Source organism: Seriola aureovittata, chromosome 15 (genome assembly GCF_021018895.1).
Source record: "Seriola aureovittata isolate HTS-2021-v1 ecotype China chromosome 15, ASM2101889v1, whole genome shotgun sequence".
Lineage (NCBI taxonomy): Eukaryota > Metazoa > Chordata > Actinopteri > Carangiformes > Carangidae > Seriola > Seriola aureovittata.
In genome coordinates this window covers 15,975,649-15,997,525 of record NC_079378.1, presented here as the reverse complement: position 1 = coordinate 15,997,525, position 21,877 = coordinate 15,975,649, and the positions used below count along the sequence as shown (strand labels likewise).

General features: G+C 40.1%; 1 protein-coding gene across 1 annotated transcript; it reads right to left on the bottom strand.

Annotated features, from left to right (window-relative positions):
- Window positions 1-3,831: 3,831 nt before the first annotated feature.
- Window positions 3,832-12,065, bottom strand: LOC130181938 (transmembrane protein 47-like). The gene is made up of 3 exons (XM_056396409.1): window positions 11,745-12,065; window positions 8,868-9,008; window positions 3,832-4,815 (listed from the first exon to the last, which is right to left on the bottom strand). The coding sequence occupies exons 1-3, from the start codon at window positions 11,959-11,961 to the stop codon at window positions 4,634-4,636; spliced, it is 540 nt and encodes a 179-aa protein (XP_056252384.1). The 5' UTR covers window positions 11,962-12,065; the 3' UTR covers window positions 3,832-4,633.
- Window positions 12,066-21,877: the final 9,812 nt, after the last annotated feature.

Sequence of the window (21,877 nt, the reverse complement as noted above, 5' to 3'; positions counted from 1 at the left end):
TAAATATGGATGTGAGTGGAATGAATACATGTGTGAACAATCAAATGACAGGTGTTGTAAGATGTCGAAACAAACCAAAAAGATGTGGCAGGCAGGGCCTGAGGGCGAGAGAGGGTGAGAGATAGAGAAAGAGAGAGAGAGAGAGAGTGAGAGTGACCTAAATGCTGTGGAACTGACTGGGCCTTACAATCAGGCTCCTCTGACACCTAAGAAAATGAACACACATTGAAAGGCAGGGCAGTGGCTGTCAAAGGTACATGGCAGAATACTTGTATGTACGGTAAGATGACCTGTTATGTTGTTTACCCCATTTGCTTATGTAGATAGCCTGCTTTTGTTAAGAATATAGTATATAATTATGGGTTACACCTGATTTTTGCCATACTCATGATGCCCTCTAGTGTCCAGATAAACTATGACACCCACCAGGTTTGTAGATGAAATGGGTGTTTTTGATATTTTTAGTGGATCATCTTGTGACATACAGATTAAATTATTATGATTATGATTATTAAATTTATTCAATTATGATTAAAACATATTTGTATTAAAGTGAACTCAATGCTTCCTCATACTAATATTTTTCATTTAACTTTTAATTACCATGTTCTGACACATGTAAATCTGATAAAGTGGTTATGATGCTACTTGTCATCTTGTTGTTAACAGGATCTGTCATTAGCTTTATGTGTGGGTATTTGGCTGCTGAAGAGCAGAGCATTGCCAGTAAAGCTGCAGGCAGCTGTGAGTCTGTGTGCAGCTATGTTCCTTGCTCTTAATTAACACACATTACACTACTCTGTTGATAGTGTATATACTGGTCTCACCAAACGAGTCAATTTGCAGTGCAAGCATACGTTAAATACAGAATTTCCACTCCATGATAGTTTCTTTCATGTTGGGAAAGTAACCATCTGATTCCAGGCTGACTGCTTTTTTTGAGTGTTTGATCCAACATTCATTGACATCCACAAGGTCAGCTACGCAGCTGACTGCTTCCCACAGCAGGTCGCCTTGTCCATATTTGACTGTCCATGTGCTTGTGTGTGTCTATGGGTGATTGTGTTTTATAAAATTAATTTTTCAGTAAAGAATGAATGAAAGAAACCGTAATGAATCTCTCTCTCTCTCTCTCTCTCTTACACACACACACACACACACACACACACACACACACACACACACACACACACACAGATATTTCTCATTTTTGGGTCATGGGTGAGGCACACAAATGTTATTCATGTAACTTGACTGCTGTATTTACACCAGGTTTTCCATGCACAGTGCTGGGGTTTATCAGGACCAAAGGGACTGCAGGGCAGCACGAGCTGATAGCGGAGGAGAAGTGAGTAACCTTTTTGAAGTTAATATGTAATTTTGGTGGAGCCAAGCTTGATGGAGGATTGGTTGGAGGGTAATGTATAGCCCGGGTGTTACTTTTCAGCCCATTTATCTGCCTCACTGGTCTGCTGACCCCAGTCTGCCGAGAACTTCCACTGCTGAGGATCAAATGAGGAGCTGGACAGCTTCAGGTTTGCATTCATAATTTTCTTGGATTTTCAGTCAATCTGTGAATAATTCTATCACTAAAACACTAATGTCCCTCCTCAGGCAACAAGGCGTCAGAGCCCATGTTTGTCTCTGTCCCCCGGGCTCAGTAACTGGAATCTGTCCCTGCAGAGTGAAAGTGTGCAGGGCCTGGCTGGTTACTGCACCCAGGGGCCAGGCTGCTCTCCAAAGGCCATATTATCGTCACTTCAGATAGAATCCATTGCATGAGTTTCACAATCAAATGTGACTAAATGTGTTGTCTGTCCTGACAGCTGGAGTAAAAGATATTTCTTGCTTTGGTTTTGTGTCCTTTGCTGACATACAGCAAGCTGATCTAATCCTCTACAGTAGTGTGGAAAGCTGTTGTCATACCCAAAGTATCCAGAGATGAGAAAAAGTAGCAGCAGCTGCAGAGGCACAGAATCATCCTCAGCTGGACACCCATGAAATAAATATTTTCTAATCTTACGTTATACAGTTATTATAAATCATTACAATTATTCTGTGTGTTGTGTCAGGTCAGTCTTATTGGAGTCTGTTGCTTCTCTTGTGGCTATTTCTATCAGAGCAATCTCAACTCCAGTCAAGCATGCAGGCGTCAAGTTTGTTTTCCTGTCTACTGTCTTACAAAAAGTAAACGCTTAATATTTTTTCTTTGTCTGTCTCTGTCACGTCTTTATTTTCATAAAGGAAAGAGAGAGAATCAGAATAAACACACCAGTGTAAACTGATTTTGGATCAGCACTTTTTAGCAGTTCTTAGTTGATCACTCTCTCTCTCACTCTCACAGCTCCAGATGTTATCGAGTCTGATCACCAGGTTAGAGTGGTTCTGGTCAAACATGGTGCTCTGAACACAGGGGAGAATTATTATATTTACTGTAAAACTTGACCAGTGCCAATATACCGCTTCATAATGCAGAAGCACGTAATGCAGAAAAAGCTGTAACTGTGTGGGTGGATTGCTGGGAGTGCTGACGACCCACTGGAATTTTGACCTTTGACCTTTATAATACACCAAAATTAGAGAGTGAATAATGTTAAAACCTTCTTCCCTCCAAGTGAAAACATTGAAAAATTTGCTCTGGGAAAAAGATTTGAATATTATGTGGATCAACTGACGCAGACATTGTGTGTGTGTGTGTGTGTGTGTGTGTGTGTGTGTGTGTGTGTGTGTGTGTATCCTGAAAGTTTCAAAACATTCATCTACAGTAGAATACATTCATTTTTCTTTAAATGTCCTGAGTCAATGTTCCACTTGTTTAAAGTGCCAAGTCCCCTCACTGTCAAAACATATTTCACTTTGTGCTCTAATGTTCAACTACTGACACGTGTACAGTGTGTGGGACAACAAATTAAAATGCTCATATCGGTGTCATGCTTTACAAACTGTATGATGTGTGTGTCATCTCTGCCACCCTGTCGTGTAACCACGTCACCTTTGACTAGTAAGTCACATTTCAAAGATTCCGGCGAGGTCACTGCTATTATAAGAGAACCACTGACACCGACACCTCACACACTCAACCCACCACTACACCATTCACAGGAGCCAAGCGTCACGTTCACACGGTGAAGTATTTTGTGTCTTTTCCCCTTGGAGCTGCTGGGGAGTACGTTTTCACACTGCTGCAGCTGGGGAAATTGTTTATCCCTTACGAAAGATTCCTTAACCAGCTGTTGCTGTTTTTTGGGATAAAAAAAAAAAAGAAAAAAAAGAGAGATTTCACAACAGGCTGCTCAAGTGTAGCGGTGCCTTCTGTTTCACACAAAAGATTTTTTAAAACTTTTCTTTCATAAACACACTTAAAAAAAAAAGTGTATAAATAAACAGCCTTAAGCCATCTTTTGATCTGCATAGTAAAGGGTTAAAAAAAGACCATGTTTTCATATTTTTCATCAATGGTGGCTGCAATGTTTGATAAGTAAACATCACAGTATATTTAAGCCTTCAACCACATTCATCTATCACAGGCATGACAACGTAATAAAAATCTCCCACCTAATTACATGACATGGACGCATCAGCTCTCAGGCAGTTGTAAAGTTTAACTGCAAAACTTGTTGTGCGGTTAGCAATAAAAATCTTTCAGTTGCTAATCATGTTTCAACCAGAGGAAACCACTTGTAGCTGCCTCTGAGGAATATGTGCTCCTGGATAATGAATATGTAATTTTATCTCATTGCTCCTCCGTCTGAAAAAAAAAAAAAGTGGGAGGAGGGGGGTGTCAGGAGGAAACATTGTACCATTGAAAATAATCATTTACACTCTTAAAACTCCCAAAACTACTGTTGTTTATTCTGGATTTTCCTTCATGTAGAAATACTTTGTACACATTTACATTTTTCCTTTGAGACAAACTGGTGTGAGTTTCCAAACAAACTACAAACACTCGATAGCTCCAGCATATATCAAAAGCTGACTAATTTACACTTCTAATATCAGAAGGCTTATCTTTACTAGATATGTTTCAGCTAAAACACATGGAGGGACAAGTTCAGTTTTTCAATATTTATAAAGTGGGAAATGATGCCATAAATACATTAACAACGAGCTTGTCCTCATGAAATGCTATAAAAAGAATAAAAAAGTAAATGCGGAGATAAGTCAGTCTCTTTCATTGTTCAGCCACTGCACAATCACGTCTGTGCTGAGAATCTACTGTCCTGTTTCTCTGACAATAGAGAGATCCAGGTCAACGTGCACTGGAAACGTCCAGCATCGGAGGCTCGTGCCTGTCCAGAAAGCTCTCTTTGCTTTAGCTTTGCCGCCTCACCGCTGATACCGGCAGGGCTGAGGGACCCGCTATAGCTGCATGTGTGGGGAGGGTGTGTGTGGGGGGGGGGGTGGTAGAGGTCCTATTCAAACAGCCCTGGCCTAAATTAGGCCTTCACAACCTGTCTAAAAATAACAGGGAGCTAGACAGCAAGAGAAAGAGAGAAACAGGGTCTGTGCTCACATATGCATTGGCCATGTGCAGAGTGAAGAAAAGTAGCACGCCTCTTGTAAGGGCTGTATTTGTGTATGTGTGTGTGTGTGTGTGTGTGTGTTTATGTGTGTATTTCCAGCAGCGGAAGACTCAGTACATTGCATCCTCGTATATGTCCGTCCGCAGGCAGAAGAGGATCCCTCCGCCCAGCATGAAGATGGTTGCTCCCCAGCCGAGCCCGTAGCCCCAGTTGAACTCATGATAGGTCTGAAGAACCGTTCCGTCGATGAACTTGATTGGGTAGAGGACCAGAGCGCAGGCCTGCAGAACCACTAGAACCAAAGGAGAGTCAAATATAATATGATGTTGTTTCGTACAAATTTAAAATTGTACCAGCAGAGCTCTGCACTTGTTACCTCTCACAGTTTTCATTCTTATTAGTTGACTTACCACGAGAGTGGAAACATTTATCATTGAATTGATTCCACCTCTTGTTCCAGCTTCTTGTCTTACATGACAGTAAATGGAATATATTTGGGGTTTGAACTGGTGACCTCCGAGGCTGAAAAATTAAGCCAACACGGAAGTACCAAAAACTGCACTTCTTGGAATGGCTGCTTGAGGTTGGCTCCAAAAGTGAGTCAATCCCCATAGACTCCCATGTGGAAAATGCCCAACTTTACAGCAGAAATAAACATGTTTACAGCCTGGTACAAAAAATGGTTTTGGATCTCTATGGCTAATTTCCTTCTTAATGACAACTGTACGGGGCTTGAATTTTTATATAACTTACCTGTTTAAATTTCATTAAGGCTTAAAGTTCTGCATAATTGAGGTTGTGGACGCTTTGAGTGACAATTGAGTGGGCATATGCTTGCCACAAACTGGCATGCACCGAAGTCTCAGCTCCACACACGCCCCACCTCTTAGCCCATCTTTGGATTAGCCGAGAGTTTGGCGAGGTCAGGCACTACCAAGATGGCGACGATGGAGCAGCCCACTCTGAGCTTCAAAACCACTCTTCAGAAATCTATGGGTGACGTCACGGAGGCTACCTCCATCTTTATATACAGTCTATGGACAAAGCCAGCAGTGTGAAGACAATCACCTTGAGCTTTGGCATTTGTCGTTACTCTGACATTTCACAGACCAAACGATTCATCAATTAAGAGAAAAAATAATCTGCACATTAATCAGTAATGAAAATAACAATGAGTGGAAACCTTACTTACCACTATCAACACACCATTATTAAACTTCTATTTCTATTACCAGAACTACAATTGGTCCACTTCTGCTACCAACACTCAAATGTTATAGTAGTATTGATAGTATTTATAAATAGTGTACAATGTTTTAATATATAGTCTGCCTATGAAAATATGAAAATATACTTTTTTATCTTTGAAATTTTATCCTTCATCTTATTGTAATTATTATTATTGTACATGAGCCTTTCAGCACATCCTGCCACTCCCACATTTCAATGTACATATTGAAAGATCCTTGAAACTATTGTGCTACTACAGCTGCTGCCACCATATTGTATTACTGTTGCAAGAACCCTAAGCTCTATCACTACAGGGTCTGTTTTACCTAATGTTTTATTGCCCTTGTGTCCTCTCTGCACAAATCTGTTTTATTCCTCATTAATCCTCCTGCTCATTCTTCATCATCACATTGGCACTTCACTCTTTATTTGTTAAATTTTCAAACTTTTCTTTTCTTCTTTCCATCTTCTAAAATGCTTTTGTCCAACTCTGAATGTCATCGTTCTTTTCAGACTTTTTAAACAATTTTTTGTATTTCATCTGCTTCACCTCGTTTCACACCTTAACAAGGAGAAGGTCTGTGCTTTCAGAGAAGTCATTTAGTCCTTAAAAATGCACCATTCAAATCAAAAAAACATGTCATGGTAATGGCCTAGCTCTTTTGAGAACATGGATCTGACAGCTAACACACTGCTGTAAATGCAGAGATGTGACTGTGGCTGCTTATGAAAAGAGGCTGAAGGATGAAAAAAAGGAGGGTGTTGTTCAGTGTCTGCGGAGAGACCCGGGAGCCAGTGAAAGTAACTACAGAATCGTTATATTAGTGATTATCTTCTTCAAGTCAGTGTTTCTGCTGCTTCAGATGATCTCAGCAAAACCAGCCTATAAAGATTTATCATTATAGGCAGAGCAATATAAAATATGAGTGCTTTTAGGAGCCATTAAATGAGGAAAGATACATGTCAAAACAGGTTTATGTAATTTCAGTTGAGCCTTGAACTATTTACCTTTAGTGCTGCAGGGTTTATTACTTTGATGAAGCTCCAAATAAATGGGTTGGCTACAAAAGGTTTGATTAATTTATTACTCTGATGCATTTGAAAAAAATTATCATCTATTAAAAAATTGTATTATATGTATTTGGCAGTAATTTTATTTTCATAGCAAATTTCAGGTGAGGACCAAAAGTGCTTTAACAAAATAAAGCATGTGTTTTAGCATAAAATGTTTTTCTGTTTCTCAACTAGTCATCTGCATAAAAAGGCAAAAACACTTCAAGGACAACAGTCTTTGTATGACACATCTTCCTGTGGGTCTTTTGTTCAGTGGAAAATTAAGGCCTGACTTTTCTCCCTGACAGTGACTGACTAACACAACACATTTCCGCACCCAAAAGTAAAGTCTGTGCAGTTCCTTTATTTTGTGAAATATCAAACAATCGTCATTATTCTTTTGCCCTTGAAACAAAATTACTTTTATTGCCTCCATCACTGTGAATCATTTTTCCTTTAAATCATTCAGCACCATGGACTACTGGTGGTAAATGTGTTGGCGTCATTGTGAGTGTAAGAGCATGTGTGTGATCAAAGGCGTTCTGCGGTCTGCTCTCACTGCAGTTCCTTTGCATGCGCGCCTGGTGACTCCGGAGGAGAGGACTGTGTGCAACTACGGCTCCACCTTTCCTTCCTACAGGACGGAGAAGTGGGCGTGCAGGAGGACGGGTGGCGGTGCAAGAATGTGGCGGTGTTGATGGAGGCCAGACTGAGCTCGCAGCCCGCTGAGGTCATATTTCTGGACAGAAAATAAATACCACACAGCCACAGTCCTGCCAAGGGGCATTTAACAACCAACCGTTCTGCTGCTGCTCTGCTGATGACTGTGTGCCTGTATGGAGACCTTATTCTCACCAGGATCTTAAAGCAATTACACACAGGAAAGGATAATACTGCATTCCCACGCTTTTCAGTAAATGGCTAATAGTCAAAGACATGGCCATTATGTCGACTGCACACACTGGTCCTTTGTGACTGATGTTTCCAGGGACAGAACAAGACTACATTTTCCTAAACGTAAACATTTTTCTGCAGTTTGACAACATCATATATATATACACATTATTATCTATCTGGAGGAATTTCTGTAGCTGAGAAGAATGACACCACTCTCAATGTCTGTCTCTTAAATGTGTGCTACAGAGCACAAAGACTGCAAACAAGGGGAAACAGCTCTGTCCAAAGTCAACTAAATGTTCTGACCAGCACCTCGAAAGCTCATGAATAAACATTTTACAGATGCAAAAGGTATAGGAGCGATACGAGTCTTCTCATCTACAGAAACTCATGTCAAATAACCAAATAAGTGTATGGTTTGCCAACTAGTCCTTTAAGTTAATGAGGTAAAACTGCAGGAGGAACATTATTTGTGATAATTAAGAATGTCTGTTTTATATAATCCAATTTTGTTTTGGAAACTGGTAAAACAGGAACTACACACGAGTTAAGTAGAGGTGAGTGGTTAATGTTTCATTGCTGTTGTTAAAGTAAAGTAAGCACAGGTTATGAGTCAGTTATTACAATGCCTGTATAGTATATGGAACAATGGATCTTGACTGCTAAACCTTTCCTCATAATTAAGTTTTATAGATAGATCCTCCCTCACCAGTGTCAAAATTTGGTTTCAGCCGGAGCAGCTTCAAGGATGCATGAGAAGTCCAACTACGAGGCAGTGCTGGCTGAGGAGTCTGTGGTGGCTGTTTTTTTTTTCACTCTGTGACTTCACTGTGTTGGTAACTCTGCAAATTCTGCGGCTACTTTTTCTTGGCGCAGGAGCGAGCAGCTCCCCAGACTCCACACCACAGAAAACATGAGCTCAACCAGCAAGCCTCCTTCAGCTGCTTCTTTTCTTCTGCACCCTTTTATTTAATGTGAGCACTGGAACAAAAAAAAAAACACTGTCTATATGGAAATTGTTGTGGTTGTGGTGAATGCGTAAATGTACCATCTTTCTGTTTCAAAATGTGCAAAAGTATGATGTGTTGGAACATTGGATAAATATTCATACAAGGTGAGAAAGTGCAGAGGGGGAAGGTGCTAGTAAAGAAGAGGAAGACGTACCTGCCGTGAAGAGGAACACAGCCACGGTGCGGTAGTGGTATCTCTGTGTCCCCCGGCAGAGGGAAATAAGGGCCACCAAAAAGGCCACCAGGGTTGCCACGGCACCGGCCACCAGCAGCACCAAGGTGGCAATCTGCCAGTCTGCAGGACGGAACACATGCAGGTTAGAGCGGAGCATCCCACTCGACAACAAAAGCTCGATTCACAGAGCAGCGCTGTTGAATTGAACCGCTGTGCTGACAAACACAAAACAAGTGCTAATCCCACAGAGTGAAGTGAGTGAAGCAGAACAAACTGAGGCCTGCACGACACACGGCCTCCATCAGGAATACACGTAACAAGAACCTGATTAGTAACTCAGCAGTCACAGTTATTAGATTAAATATGCAGAATGTACCTGAACTACTTCTTATTACCTGTCATCATGCATGTTTAGTGGGTTTAAGTTTGTATTTCAAAGATATTCAAACCACATGCATCCTCTGAAACATTATCATTATTTCCACGCTTCATTTACAGTATTCTGAAGGCAACATAGGCCGAAAATAAATCTCTGTATATTTCTGAGCTTCAGAACAAGCTGATAGTTGATGAAGTCTTTAACTTGTGGTTTCCAGCCTGTTCCATGTCGGTTCAGCCCCGGAGGCTTTTTAACAGCACATTTATTCTATTTACTTCAAACAAACTGCATTTGCTCCTGCTGGAAAAGTAAAACTCATCGCTTCCAGTGCGTCAGAGGATTCTTCCCTGGAAATACCTACACAACGCTCGTTTTTTTTTGGGACTCAGCTTTAGTCTTTATTCAGAAAAGCACTGAGAGAGAGTCTGAAACCAGAAATGTATTCCTCCATCCCTGCCTGCATTGAGTATTCCCTCTTTGATGTCCCACTTATCACTGTCAGAAGAAAGCCAAACCTCAAAAGACTTGACTCAAAAGGAAAATTTGCATTTGATGAAGCTAACAAGCTCAGCGAACAATCTTTGCTGGGTTTGTGTGTGTGTGTCTCTCTCTCTCTCTGAGCTACTGATTCACTTTTCTTTAGGGTGGTTAAAAGCAACATTTTGACAAAGACACATCTGAACTCGATTTGATTCATCCTTCAGGGGAGACATTTTTTTCTGACATCTTTGGGCCATTATGTGGTTACAATTTTAACTAAAATAAAAAACCATCTCTTCAAAGAGAATAAAACAGCGTACTCACATCACTGGTATGTCTCTCTGTCACTCACTGACACATTCAGTCATTATACTGTTCCCATCTACATCATTTTAGTCACCTGCAATTTGTCCTGTATGGACTCGTGTCTATCATATTACATCACTCCAAAGATGAGCTGAAATTTAAGACTCCTGGGATAGGTATGAAAATATGTGCATAGTAAATCTGCTTCGCCTTTTTGGTGAACTGCACCTTTAACCCTAACACACCCCTCCACCGCTGCTTTAATGAGCACTGCAGACACTCAAAGCGACAAACCGCCTCCTATTCACCCCGACACATTCCACAATATCAGAGGGCAGTCAGAGAGCAGCCTGTGTTTCCCTCTTTGTAGCTGTTTGTGTCTGTGATGGTGGTCAACGTGCAGCAAAAGTCACTCTCTCCTGTTAAAATCATATAACAAAAATCATACTTTTGGCAACCAATTAGGGCAAAACTATCATATATGTTCATTAAATTTATATTTAATTCTCTTTGGCGTGCTTTCAGCCTTCGAGTCTTTTTTGTGAATATCTTAACAGTCAGCTACTGTATGTTTAATGGAGCTCCACAGTACCAGCCACCAGACAAATGCTGGTAAATCTGGTACATTTAATACGGATTTCCTCCCCGGGTGGGGAAAGGAAGGGGGTTGGGTGCGTGAACACTCCTGTCATGTGGCTTTTATGCTTGACAAAAGGCGACCTGGTGGGTCCAGGTCTAGTGAGGTGGACGACGGGGAAGATGCTGCATGTGTCTTTTCATATCCCCTCAAAGCCTTCTGGGTGGTTAGACTGTGTTAACTCTTTGTGTGCCAAAGGGATTTCTTTTTTTTTTTTAAGTTTCCACAGAATGCCATCATTGTTTATTTTTTATCCCAACTAAGGAAACTGACATTGCATTCACAAAGAAGTAATGTTAAATTACTCATAAAGAATCAACGTTTCAACATGATGCTGATTCACCACCCTTTATGACTGATTCGTTACTCACAGCAACAATGAAAAGAATGATAACTATTACTTAATCTACATGGTCACAATTTACACTCTGTTGTCTTGTGCTCATGCATGAATCAGTCAAACCATGCTGGCTGAGCTGAGCATCACAGTGTGTTTGTCATAGTGACACCACGTCACTGCTCTGGTATGAAGAGAGGAAATATTTCAGCAGCACAAGAAACCATGAATGCCTGGACAGAGACCAAGAGGCCAACTAAAACAAATTCTGGCTGGGAGATGATGTCCATAGAGGCCAGTCTGATGGTTTGTACAGTTCAACAAATATTCCTCTTTGTTTGTTTCAAACACTGGATGTGCAGCCTCTTTATGGCTACTAACACATACTGAAAACAAGTCACTGATAACATGTTGGTTTAAAAACATCTCCACAACTTACAGAGTTAAGGTATTTATACCATATAAAGTACTTCTCCACAAAAAGTAGTACTACAGTGATTCAGCCTTGAGCTCTCAGCTTTATGTAGCACATATTTTCAACATCGTCCTACACTGAGCAACAACAGGTCAAAAACCACAGCAGTTTGCCACTATTCTCAAAGAAAATAACAGCTTCCTAACACCAAAAGTAAAAAAAAGTTATAAACAACAAAACAATAAAATGTGAAGAAAAAAAAAACAAATGTGCAAAAAACAATCATAGAGACTGATTCCTACCAGATGTGAGGGTGGAGAAGCAGCTCCACTGAGGCTCCTCTGTCTGGTCCCGTGCCTCGGACTGGGAGCAGGACTCCCACAGAGAAAGGGAGAAATGCTCGGCGGTGACCCAGGCAGGGCTCAGCAGAGCCACCACGTCCAAACACAGCGCGAGAAAGACGCACAGCAGAGCGATCAGCTTGAAGGGTCGGAACACATACACCTCGTTCACAGACATCTTCTCAGTAAGAGATAAACACCGCTGCAGGTCAGTCACTGTGAGATCAGCTCGCTGGAGGTCCGTGTGCGTCTTCTCCCACCATAGCCTTCACTGCTTTTCTGTGTGTCCAGCTGGAAAAGTTTAACAAGAGACATCCGGTTAGATCGGGTTTTCAAAATAATTGTTCTTGTGCTGTGCTAGACCAAAAAGATATGACCCTATATATAACCCTATCCCTTATTTAAATTTTTTTTTTTTTAGCCATGTGGCTCCAGTCTGCCACAATATAATAAATTGCAGTATAATAATTTACATTTAGACTAATGATTAATTATTAATCATGATTATAATGTAAGTCTGCGTGGTTTGATTTTGTTTGCAAAAGATTTCAAAGCAGGACAGCACAGAGTTTAAACTAATACTAGGCCTATGTCAGTTTTGGTGCACTTAGTATAGATACAGTTTCAAAATATTAATTGGGTGGCCATATGTCAGGCTTACTCCATGGACTGAAATTAAAAACAAAATTAGGACCAACAAAACAATAGGTAAAAGGGATGGGCTACAAAACATGACCAAAGAATAAAAGACTCTTTAAACTCAATCCCAAATCGAAGTTAGACTATATTTGGAGAGGGTATGGGCTGATGTACCACTTTTAGTTGATGTCAAAAACCTCTGGGAAAACAGACATCCACAACAATATAGGATAAGTCCTGCTCAACCAGGCCCCATAAAGTCTCAACTTTGGTGCTTTTATTTTGAAAGCCAAATTAGGAAACCACAACCTCTTTAGAAGTTTCTACATGTTTTTATTTTTAGAGGGTCAGAAAGTTAATTCAGTTCCCCTTCAAAGTCCCCTCAGAGGGAAATGTAACACAAAGTTTTTCACACATAAAAACACACACATAAAAACACACATAAAAACACACACACACACACACACACACACACACACAGTGTGGCCTACATAGAGTAGAGTTAGACTGGAGCAACAACAATAATACAAAATCACACCTAAACAGAGTATGCATTCAAAGCAGCACAGAATATAAAGTGAAGATAAAGATAAAAACCTAATAGATCATAAAATTACATCGTGTGTACTAAACAACTTGTATTAGACTCAAAGTAACTCAAATTTTCCACTGTAAAACCAACTTAGTACAAATACTGACACTATGTATAACTTCAAAAGGGGGGAGTGATTCTGACACATGCAACCAAAAATATTGTGCACATACCAAAACGTATAGGAAGACAAAATAGTGATGCAAACATTGATTTCCCCCATCTCAGGTAAGACAATAATGCAATGTGGAATTAAAGGGCCAGTACATATTTATTAACATAAGATGGTGTGACTAGCAGTGCTATTGATTGGAGAATAGCTCATAGACTACATATTGTGAATTATTGTAATGTGGTAATGATCCAGCAGATGGCAGCCATGCAACATTTCGGTTACTAATGTCCATAAACAACATTATTTCTACTATTACTACCTATTCCCTTTATTACACCATGATTTGTGTAATTATCAGAAGTAGATATGATTTGTAGCAGGAACAGCAGTACTCATATGAACATGTTGACCACAAAAGACAAAAATCCAGTGCTTGCTGAAAATTGTTGTGACATTGTAACAGTAGAGCTGTCAATGAGCTTGTTGGTCTTTTCTGTTAATCCCGTTCTGGCTTCTTCACACAGCCAGTGTGTAGGCCGAGCTCACTGATATTTTTAACTACTTTGGGAAATAACCCTTTCATCCATGCTCAAACATATGTTGGGTTTAATATCTCTTGTAAACAGCCACAGAATTTCATACACTTCATAAATCCCCTAAATGAAATGACAAGTATAAAATTAGACAAGATTTGACTACAATGTGGTCCAGTGATTTTCACTTGCTCCGTATGTCTGGTGAAATATTTCCATCTTCTGGTGAACCAAATAATTGCAGGAATAAATATGGATAATCAGATGGATGTGGGACAATCCAAACGGCCTTTCTGAACCACATCTGTTCAATCTCCATGTGTTGGAGGAAGCTTATAAGGTGGCTTTTGTTTTTTTCAACACAATCCGTATCAACCACCTTAATGTTTCTACACACTGCCATAAGAATGGCCATCCATGCTACACCTTCAACTGTCTGTCACACCAACGAGAGAAAAACATGAGAAACTACCCACATATCTTAAGAATCAAGCTGGCTGCCCAACATGATGCACTGATCTGCTGTTATGGAAATTAGTAATTCATTCCTTGATTTCATAAAAAGTGATGCATTTCTTGGGCATTAAATACATTTCTCCAATGTGTAGAAATGACACAACTTCCAACATATCCAGAAACATTTGTTAAGAATAAAGGAGTCTTTTGTTGACACAAGTACAAACCACCACATATTCTTAGATGAGCCTGTCAGACTTTCTTCTTCACACTTTTTTGGTTGAATGATTCACTGACCAGCGGCCATGCATCTGCCTCACAACAATATTAGCATGATGACGAGAGGGATAATGTGTTTGAATTTGTTTGAATATCTGCTTCTTTTCTCCTTCGATAAAGAAGAAAATACCATGAAACCCATAATAAGTTATATTGCAAATATAAATGGATAATCTGCAAGATCCAAGTTTTTAAAATTTTGGTGACAAATTTTAGTTTTACAAATGAGTTTCTATAAACTCACCCCGAGTGTTAACTGTCCTGTGAGATTTTAAAGAAAAATCAATTTTCTTGCAATGAAGTTTAAGTTTATTTACCCTCCTGTCTTCCATTCTTTCAGTTCACTTCTTTAAGAAGTATAGATACACATGATGTTAATGTTAGTATTGATAAATAATGGTAAAAAAAAACCTCACTTTTGTGAGTGAGGGTTTTTTTTTCCTGACAGACACTGAGTGTCACTGTGTGTAGCAACTAGAGAAGATGGGTACATATAACTGATTTATATGAAAACATAAATAATTGTTGCTTTAAGCACTTCAGAACTCGCATATATTCTGAGCACAGCATTTGGTCTCCAAACAAATCTTCAAACAGAAGTGATTTAGGTACTTTGAATTACACCTCTGCTGCTCTCTCGCCCAGTTTGGTTTAATTCTACCCCTATCATTTGGTGCCTAGATTAGAGGTTTTCAGTGTATCTGACATAATGAGAGTTTCAGACTAATGCCACCCTTCTCAGTCCTAATGGTACTACCAAGCTGCCAGCAGGGTGTCTGAGTAGGGGGATCTAGTATTAGGGGTATCCATGGACAGAGCATTGCTCATTTCCTTTAAATGCCCCTCCTCCCCGACAGAGCACGCAGAGCGCTCTGTCATCCTCCTCCAAAAGCCCCTCATTAGAAAATCTGCCGAGCAGACAAAGCTACTTGAGATGGCACAATGGTGACTCCCCACATGGTGATTTGAAAGAGCATAAAGGAAATCCAGGTCATGTTTTACTTTTTGGGATCCTCTCTCCCTAATTCTAATTTATCCACTGAGCCATCCACCTACAAACCTGATTTATTTCATCCGCCATGTTTTAAACATTCAGGTAATGTTATTCAGACTCCCACATGCCAACACAGGCGCAAACACACCAGATGGTTAATACCCTTTCCCCATGATAAAGATAACAAAGCAAATCAAGTAAAGTGACAAAGATGTAAGGAGAACGAGACGATGGGAAAATGGGGAGGGGGTAGAGTATATAAAACAGTAAACACACATGACGATGACACATCTGTGATTCAGCAGAAGTTTAATTAATAATGATGAAGGTTACATAGTGTCTCTGAGGATGAAAAAGCTTCTTCGCAGACAACACATCACATGACGTCATCCTCTGTTGCTCATTGCAGTCTTGCTGGGGAGGCTGCAGCTGATTAGGCTCAGAATAAGCCTCTCAAGGTTTTTCCGGCTATGAATAAGCTTCCATGGTAACTGATGAGGTCTTGTTTAATGATGCTGCCATTACTACAGAGGTCTGCCCTGCTCATCTCTCCTTTTTTACTGTAACACCACCGTCACACCATCATGAGTCATGCTGTGGTCAGACTGCGTGTAGAGAAGAAATTTTACATGTTAAAACCCTATGAATCAGGAATATTAACTTACACGGTCTCATTCTTTCATTCATTCGTCCATAGTGTTGTGGAATGTCACTTTTCAGTGTATTTGTTTTCATTACACACGGTTACTTTTTATTTAAGCAATAACAGTACTTTTCAAGTCACTACTTAAAAGAAATATAAAACAAAAGGATCAAATACCAGCTCATATAGAAATCTAGCTGAAATCTACAGTTTACTTCTTTCTTTTTTGAGTAAAACAAGAATTAAGTGTATAACCACGCTGTTTCTTTGTAGGCACAGCAGTGATTTGAGCTAAATCAGCATGCTAACATGTCACAAAGAAAATGCTAAAATGCTGATGTTTAGCTGGTGTAAGGTGCATGCTAACATTTGCTAATTAGCGCTAAACAGAAAGCACAACTGAGGATGATAGGAGTTATAATTTTGACCTCACGAGTCAGTAGTGGAAAGTAACAATACATTTACTTAAGTAATGTACTTACAGTTTGATGTGTGTGTATTTTTCTTCAGTATTTATATTTTCTACTATACTTTTCAACCCACTTCAACTCAGCGACAAATACTGTATTTTAACTTTACTTGAGATAAAGTTAGTTAGTTTGCAGATTCAGATAATACAAAACAAAATCAACAAAAGAATCATATAATTATTTAATATAATAGGTTAAGACAAAGTAAGACGTTTACAAGCAAACAGTTATTAGCCCCACTTGATCAGCTGCAACAATAAAGTGATGTACACATAAATGCATCAATAATTAAAATCCAATAATATAATATACAGTATTTTGTAATGGGCCATTGTGCACTATGAGTGCTTTTACTAGTATATTTTGATATTAATACTTTCTTTCGTCTACTTGCAGGACTTTGACTTGTAACATTTACCACATACCATCGCAATCGGTCCAATAGTCGTTGAGAGATTTCACTGAAAACAAAACATGCCAGCCTCATGGTGCATGGCATTATAAAAGTCACAGGATCAACAAAGTCATTAGGATTCATCAACATCAATTTTGTTTTCCATCCTGTAATTATTTAGATATTTCTGTTTGGACCAAAGTGACAACCAGACCCAAAGTAAAACAATTCATTTTAGCCATGATAGTGACATTGCTCTTGGGATGTAAGTGCGACTGACCCATCATTTTTTTAAAGTATTGAGTGAAAGCACTTGTTACTGTGATCTGTTTATTTTTTTGACATAGAAGTTGCCCACATTTTAATCAATTCATTTATAAACTAACAAGCTAATCCATTCATTCATTGACTCACACACTCATGTTTCGCCTGTCTCCCCCTCTAGTGGCCCATTAAGAGGCGCGCCAACAGACACACTGCGCTATTCATCCTCTCTGGACTGTGTTGCTTGTTTTGCTCATCACTGTCCCTCCCTCCATCATTGTGGCATCACATCGATGCTGCTGTCTCCTGAACATCACAGCCATCAGAGCAACATGGGGCGTGCTCCAAGTCACCTTGAACCCTCCACCTGTTCAAATGTTGTCATTTTTTTCTCTTCAGTGGGTATTTCATAGTGTCCTCCAAGTCAGTTCCATCTTAAAAGTGCATCAGAGCAGCCGGGTTTGAAGTGCCTTGCTCAAGGTCATGTTGACAGTTAGTGTTGAGGGAGGCGACAGCATGTCTCCTTCACTTCCTGCACTCAGATTTACCAGCTTGCCAGGGGATTTAAACTGATGGCTTTCCAGTTTCAAGTCTATTCCCAGAGACTACTGCTGCTGCAGTGACTCTAAAAAATGCTGATGTGGGTTAAGAGAACAACAGTGGTGGATAAACCTCGACTGCTGTGATGAAGGTTTTCTCACTGCATCCCCAGTGTCTCATCATTTCATCATTTCAACTTAAAAAAATTGGAAGAGACAGCAATTAGGGTAATGAAGAAGAGTCAAATTCTGTGTTTGGCCTCTTAGGTTTTGGGAGTCATCATCAGTTGGCTGAAAATTTTTATTTGAGACTCAATAGTTTTGATGTGGACAACACCAGATGGAGTCACGTTCACTTTTCATTTTACGAGCTTGATTAATGTGTCGATAAAACAATGAACAAAAGCCTTTATTTGATGCCACAGTGATCACCACAATCCCACTAACAAATCCTAAAGATGTCAAAAATGGGCCTCATTTATGTTAAGTTCACTGAATTATACAATGACAGATTTATTTATGAGACTCCAGTGCTTGCGTTCTATATACAAAGCCCTGCTTGGCTTCACAGTCATTCTGCAGTCCCACTGTGTTCCTGGATGTCCACCTGTCTCTCAGTGGCTCGACCACTCTGGGCCTGTCTGCCAGCTTGTGGACATCTGTTTACTTCCTCCTCCATCAGTCGTCATGGCTGCAAACCCCCCCTCTGCTACCGCCACCAGACCCCTCCCATCCCCTCCCCTCGCCGGCCGGCCTTCTCCACCCCTCTCTCGTGTTTCCCCCAGACACCAGCTGTGAACCACTTATGCTTATCCTGCAGTCCACCTAGTCTTGTCATATCGACAGCACAGCACTCTTTCTGAAACTGTCACTGCACTTTGCTGTGTGTACTGGTTTGCTGATCCAGAGACACCTTATCTAAATACGCACACTGAGACTGGGTACATTGAGATTTATATGCAACAAAGTAGGAATGGGAAATTGTACATATGATTGAATGGCAGAGAGACTGGAAAATGCAGATTTGGATTCATCCATTGTATCTGTTTTGTATCCTACTTACTTTGAATATTAAAGTCATACAATTTTTAGTTTACATGTTGGGTTGATTTACATTTTATAATGTTTTGTATGTTTCTAAATTGATATCAGTGTAGGAAGAAACAGAAATAGTACATTATTTATCATGTGCCTGTTGCCGCGGAAACCCTGGCTGACCTTCGCCTATGCTGCAGGCTGTGCAGTGAATTTGAGTTTTACTTCAGTAGATTCAGTCGAAAGAACAGGCATTAAAAGCAAGTCATCAGTAACAGGAAAAGGGAAAATGGTGACTAAGCTGCTCCACCTAATATCCTCACATTTGCGAGGCAGAATTGAAATAACTTCACATTGTCTGTTATTATGGGGCTTTTTATTTGACGGTGACGAATGTGTACGTGAAGTGGGCTGAGGTCGTGTCAGTTTGCTCATGTTGAATAATTTCAGCATAGTGGGACTTTAAGTCGCTGGTATACTTATTTAAAGTGCCAGCAGTAAAACCTTACTCTCTTTATATTGTACTTCATTTACAGATGTACAAAAGCTTTGAAAGGCAGAAGACGTGTCTATATGTGGATCGTCACATAGTTAAAGCGTAGGCCGGGATTGGTTGTACTTATAGGTATTTTAAATCACATTTTAGCAGCGTGATAGGGTTTATTGTATACTGAATGATTTTTTGTGTGTTATTGGGAAGTATCCATTTCCAGTGATTTTATAGGCAAAACAGTGGTGAAACATGAGTAGACCATAAGGCAAATGATATCTAATGTATTCAGTGTGACACACTTCCTCCTAAACCCACATGTAGGGATGTCACGTTTACTCTTGGTTGGTGTAACTGTCAGTGGGACCGAACAATACATGAACAGATAGAAGAGGCCTTCTTTCTTTAAATCATATCCAAGACAACAGACAGGAAAATGCCTCCAATTCTAACAAAGCATTTTAGTGGCCATCTCATAGCCAAAGAAGTAATCACTGTATGTGACCAGATTTGGAAAGTCGCTGAGTACATGTTCACTTTTGGCATGAGACATTATGTGACACAGCACCCAACTGAGAGCCAAGTATCCAAATCTGCTCCTCGTCCCATATGCCCTCTCCCGACCCCCCCACCCCCACCCCCCCTTATAAACTACCTCCTGCACTGACACTTTCTTCCCCCTCCCCTCCGTCAGACAGACAGTGGACAGCAGCCCTTGGGGAGCTCACTGAGGGAGGTGTGGAGCAGCCAGTGATCAGAGTGAATTAGAGTTATGCTTGACATGCAAAGGAGAGGCTGCAGAATGTGACAACAGCTGAGTTTTAAAGTGAAGCTTTTCTGCCTGAGGGGAGAGGAATAGACGACAAAGAGAGTACAGCCTGCTGTGAGAAGAGTCAACTCCTTTTGTTGGCTCTTTAAAAACAGAGACCTGTTACCCATTGGTCTTCTCATTTAAAACTATTAAGTGATGTCTTCAGTGTCAAGTATATATACTATGACCGGTTCGTCATGCCAGATTTAATATGCTAACTTGCTAAACTTGGTTTTAAATCTAATTCTCAATCTGCAAGATCTGATTTGATTTGTGTTAAACAGATTCTGACACTGATTTTCAATCCACAAGATGCACTGAGAGTTACGAATGTTTGCGATGCTTGGTTCTAATTCTGAATCCAAAATATGATGAGATTTATGAAGAAAATATCCCAGGATCTGAGAGCCAATATCAGCAGAAGAGGGAATAAAGAATTCAACTTTAGTGGCATGAAAATCTGTGTCCTCTGAAACTATCATTTTGAATTTCGAGATTCTGAGGAGCAAATAAGTATTTCATATCAGGATAGGCTTGTAAAGTTATTTTTATATCGCAGAGTATATCAAAAAAACATTTCTCGTTCATGTGCATGTTCAGTGAAGTGAAATAGATCTAATTCTTAAAAAAAAAAACACATACTGTCATCTTGTATTTGCCTTTAAGCCAGTCCTGTTCAAGTATTATAGAGTTTTAAAGATGAACTTTATGCAACCTTATACATCTGTACTGTGGCCCAGTTTTGAGGCCCAGAGGTAATTTCTGTTCAAGGAATTTGTTCATTTGTTTGGTGATGCTTGGCCTGATGTTACGTTTGTGTTTTCCTTGGCACATTTTAGCCCGTTGGGAGTATCATGTGACACCTCTGAAGTCCTACATCTCACCTTTCCCCGATGTATGACACTGACTATGGAGCCCGCAGCAGCCATGACAGAGCTTTCAGTGAAATTGATACAGCACTACAATAACTAGCACACAGCCTTCTTATTCAAATCGGCTACAGAGTCACAAGGCTGAGAAAAGTTTACATCCCTGTCTTGTAATTTAATATGACATCACTGTGAAACAGTGACTGATGTTGGCTTTATACTAAGGTATTTTGGTTTCCTCAGTGTGACAGTCCCTGCCTGCAAAGACCTTTAAAATGACAGCATTATTCATATGGTGACATCACTTTGGTGCATCTACCACTGAAACTGCCTTATAAGTTCATGCAAAACCAACCCAAGACATTTGCTCCCCTGGGGGCTGCAAATGTGAAATTACTAGACCGAGTGCAACAACTTGCAACAGGCAATATTTTCAGACTGCAGTGTGATGTTCTGCCAAATGCAACAGTAAGAAAGTGGACTGAGTATACATATATGTGGGTACCTGACAATGAAACACTTGGTTAAGTGAAGCAGAAAGGGAAGGCAAACACTAGCACAGAGGTATTCAAGCTTCAATCTACTACCAACAAAGAGCTCCAACAGACCGAAAGCATCAAACTGTGGTTTGTCTCAAAGGGACACACTCGTGATGATTTTGACTCAGTTGACTGCAATGACACACACAGGAAACCACAATCTTGTAGGGTGATGAGAAAATAAAATCAGGACATTGAAATCAGAAATTCCTGGAGAAATTCAGGGAATGAGATGTACTTTCACCTCCTGACAGAAAGTAGAAGTGCCTCATGCAGTAACCACTGTATCATGAGATCTCAAAGAGGGATCTTTCATCTCTCATCCATACTTGTAAATAATATCCTCATTTAATTCATGCAAGCGTTTATCATTCATGTACCTATGGTGAGACTGAGGCCGGCTCCACCCCAGCCCACACTGACCGGTACCTC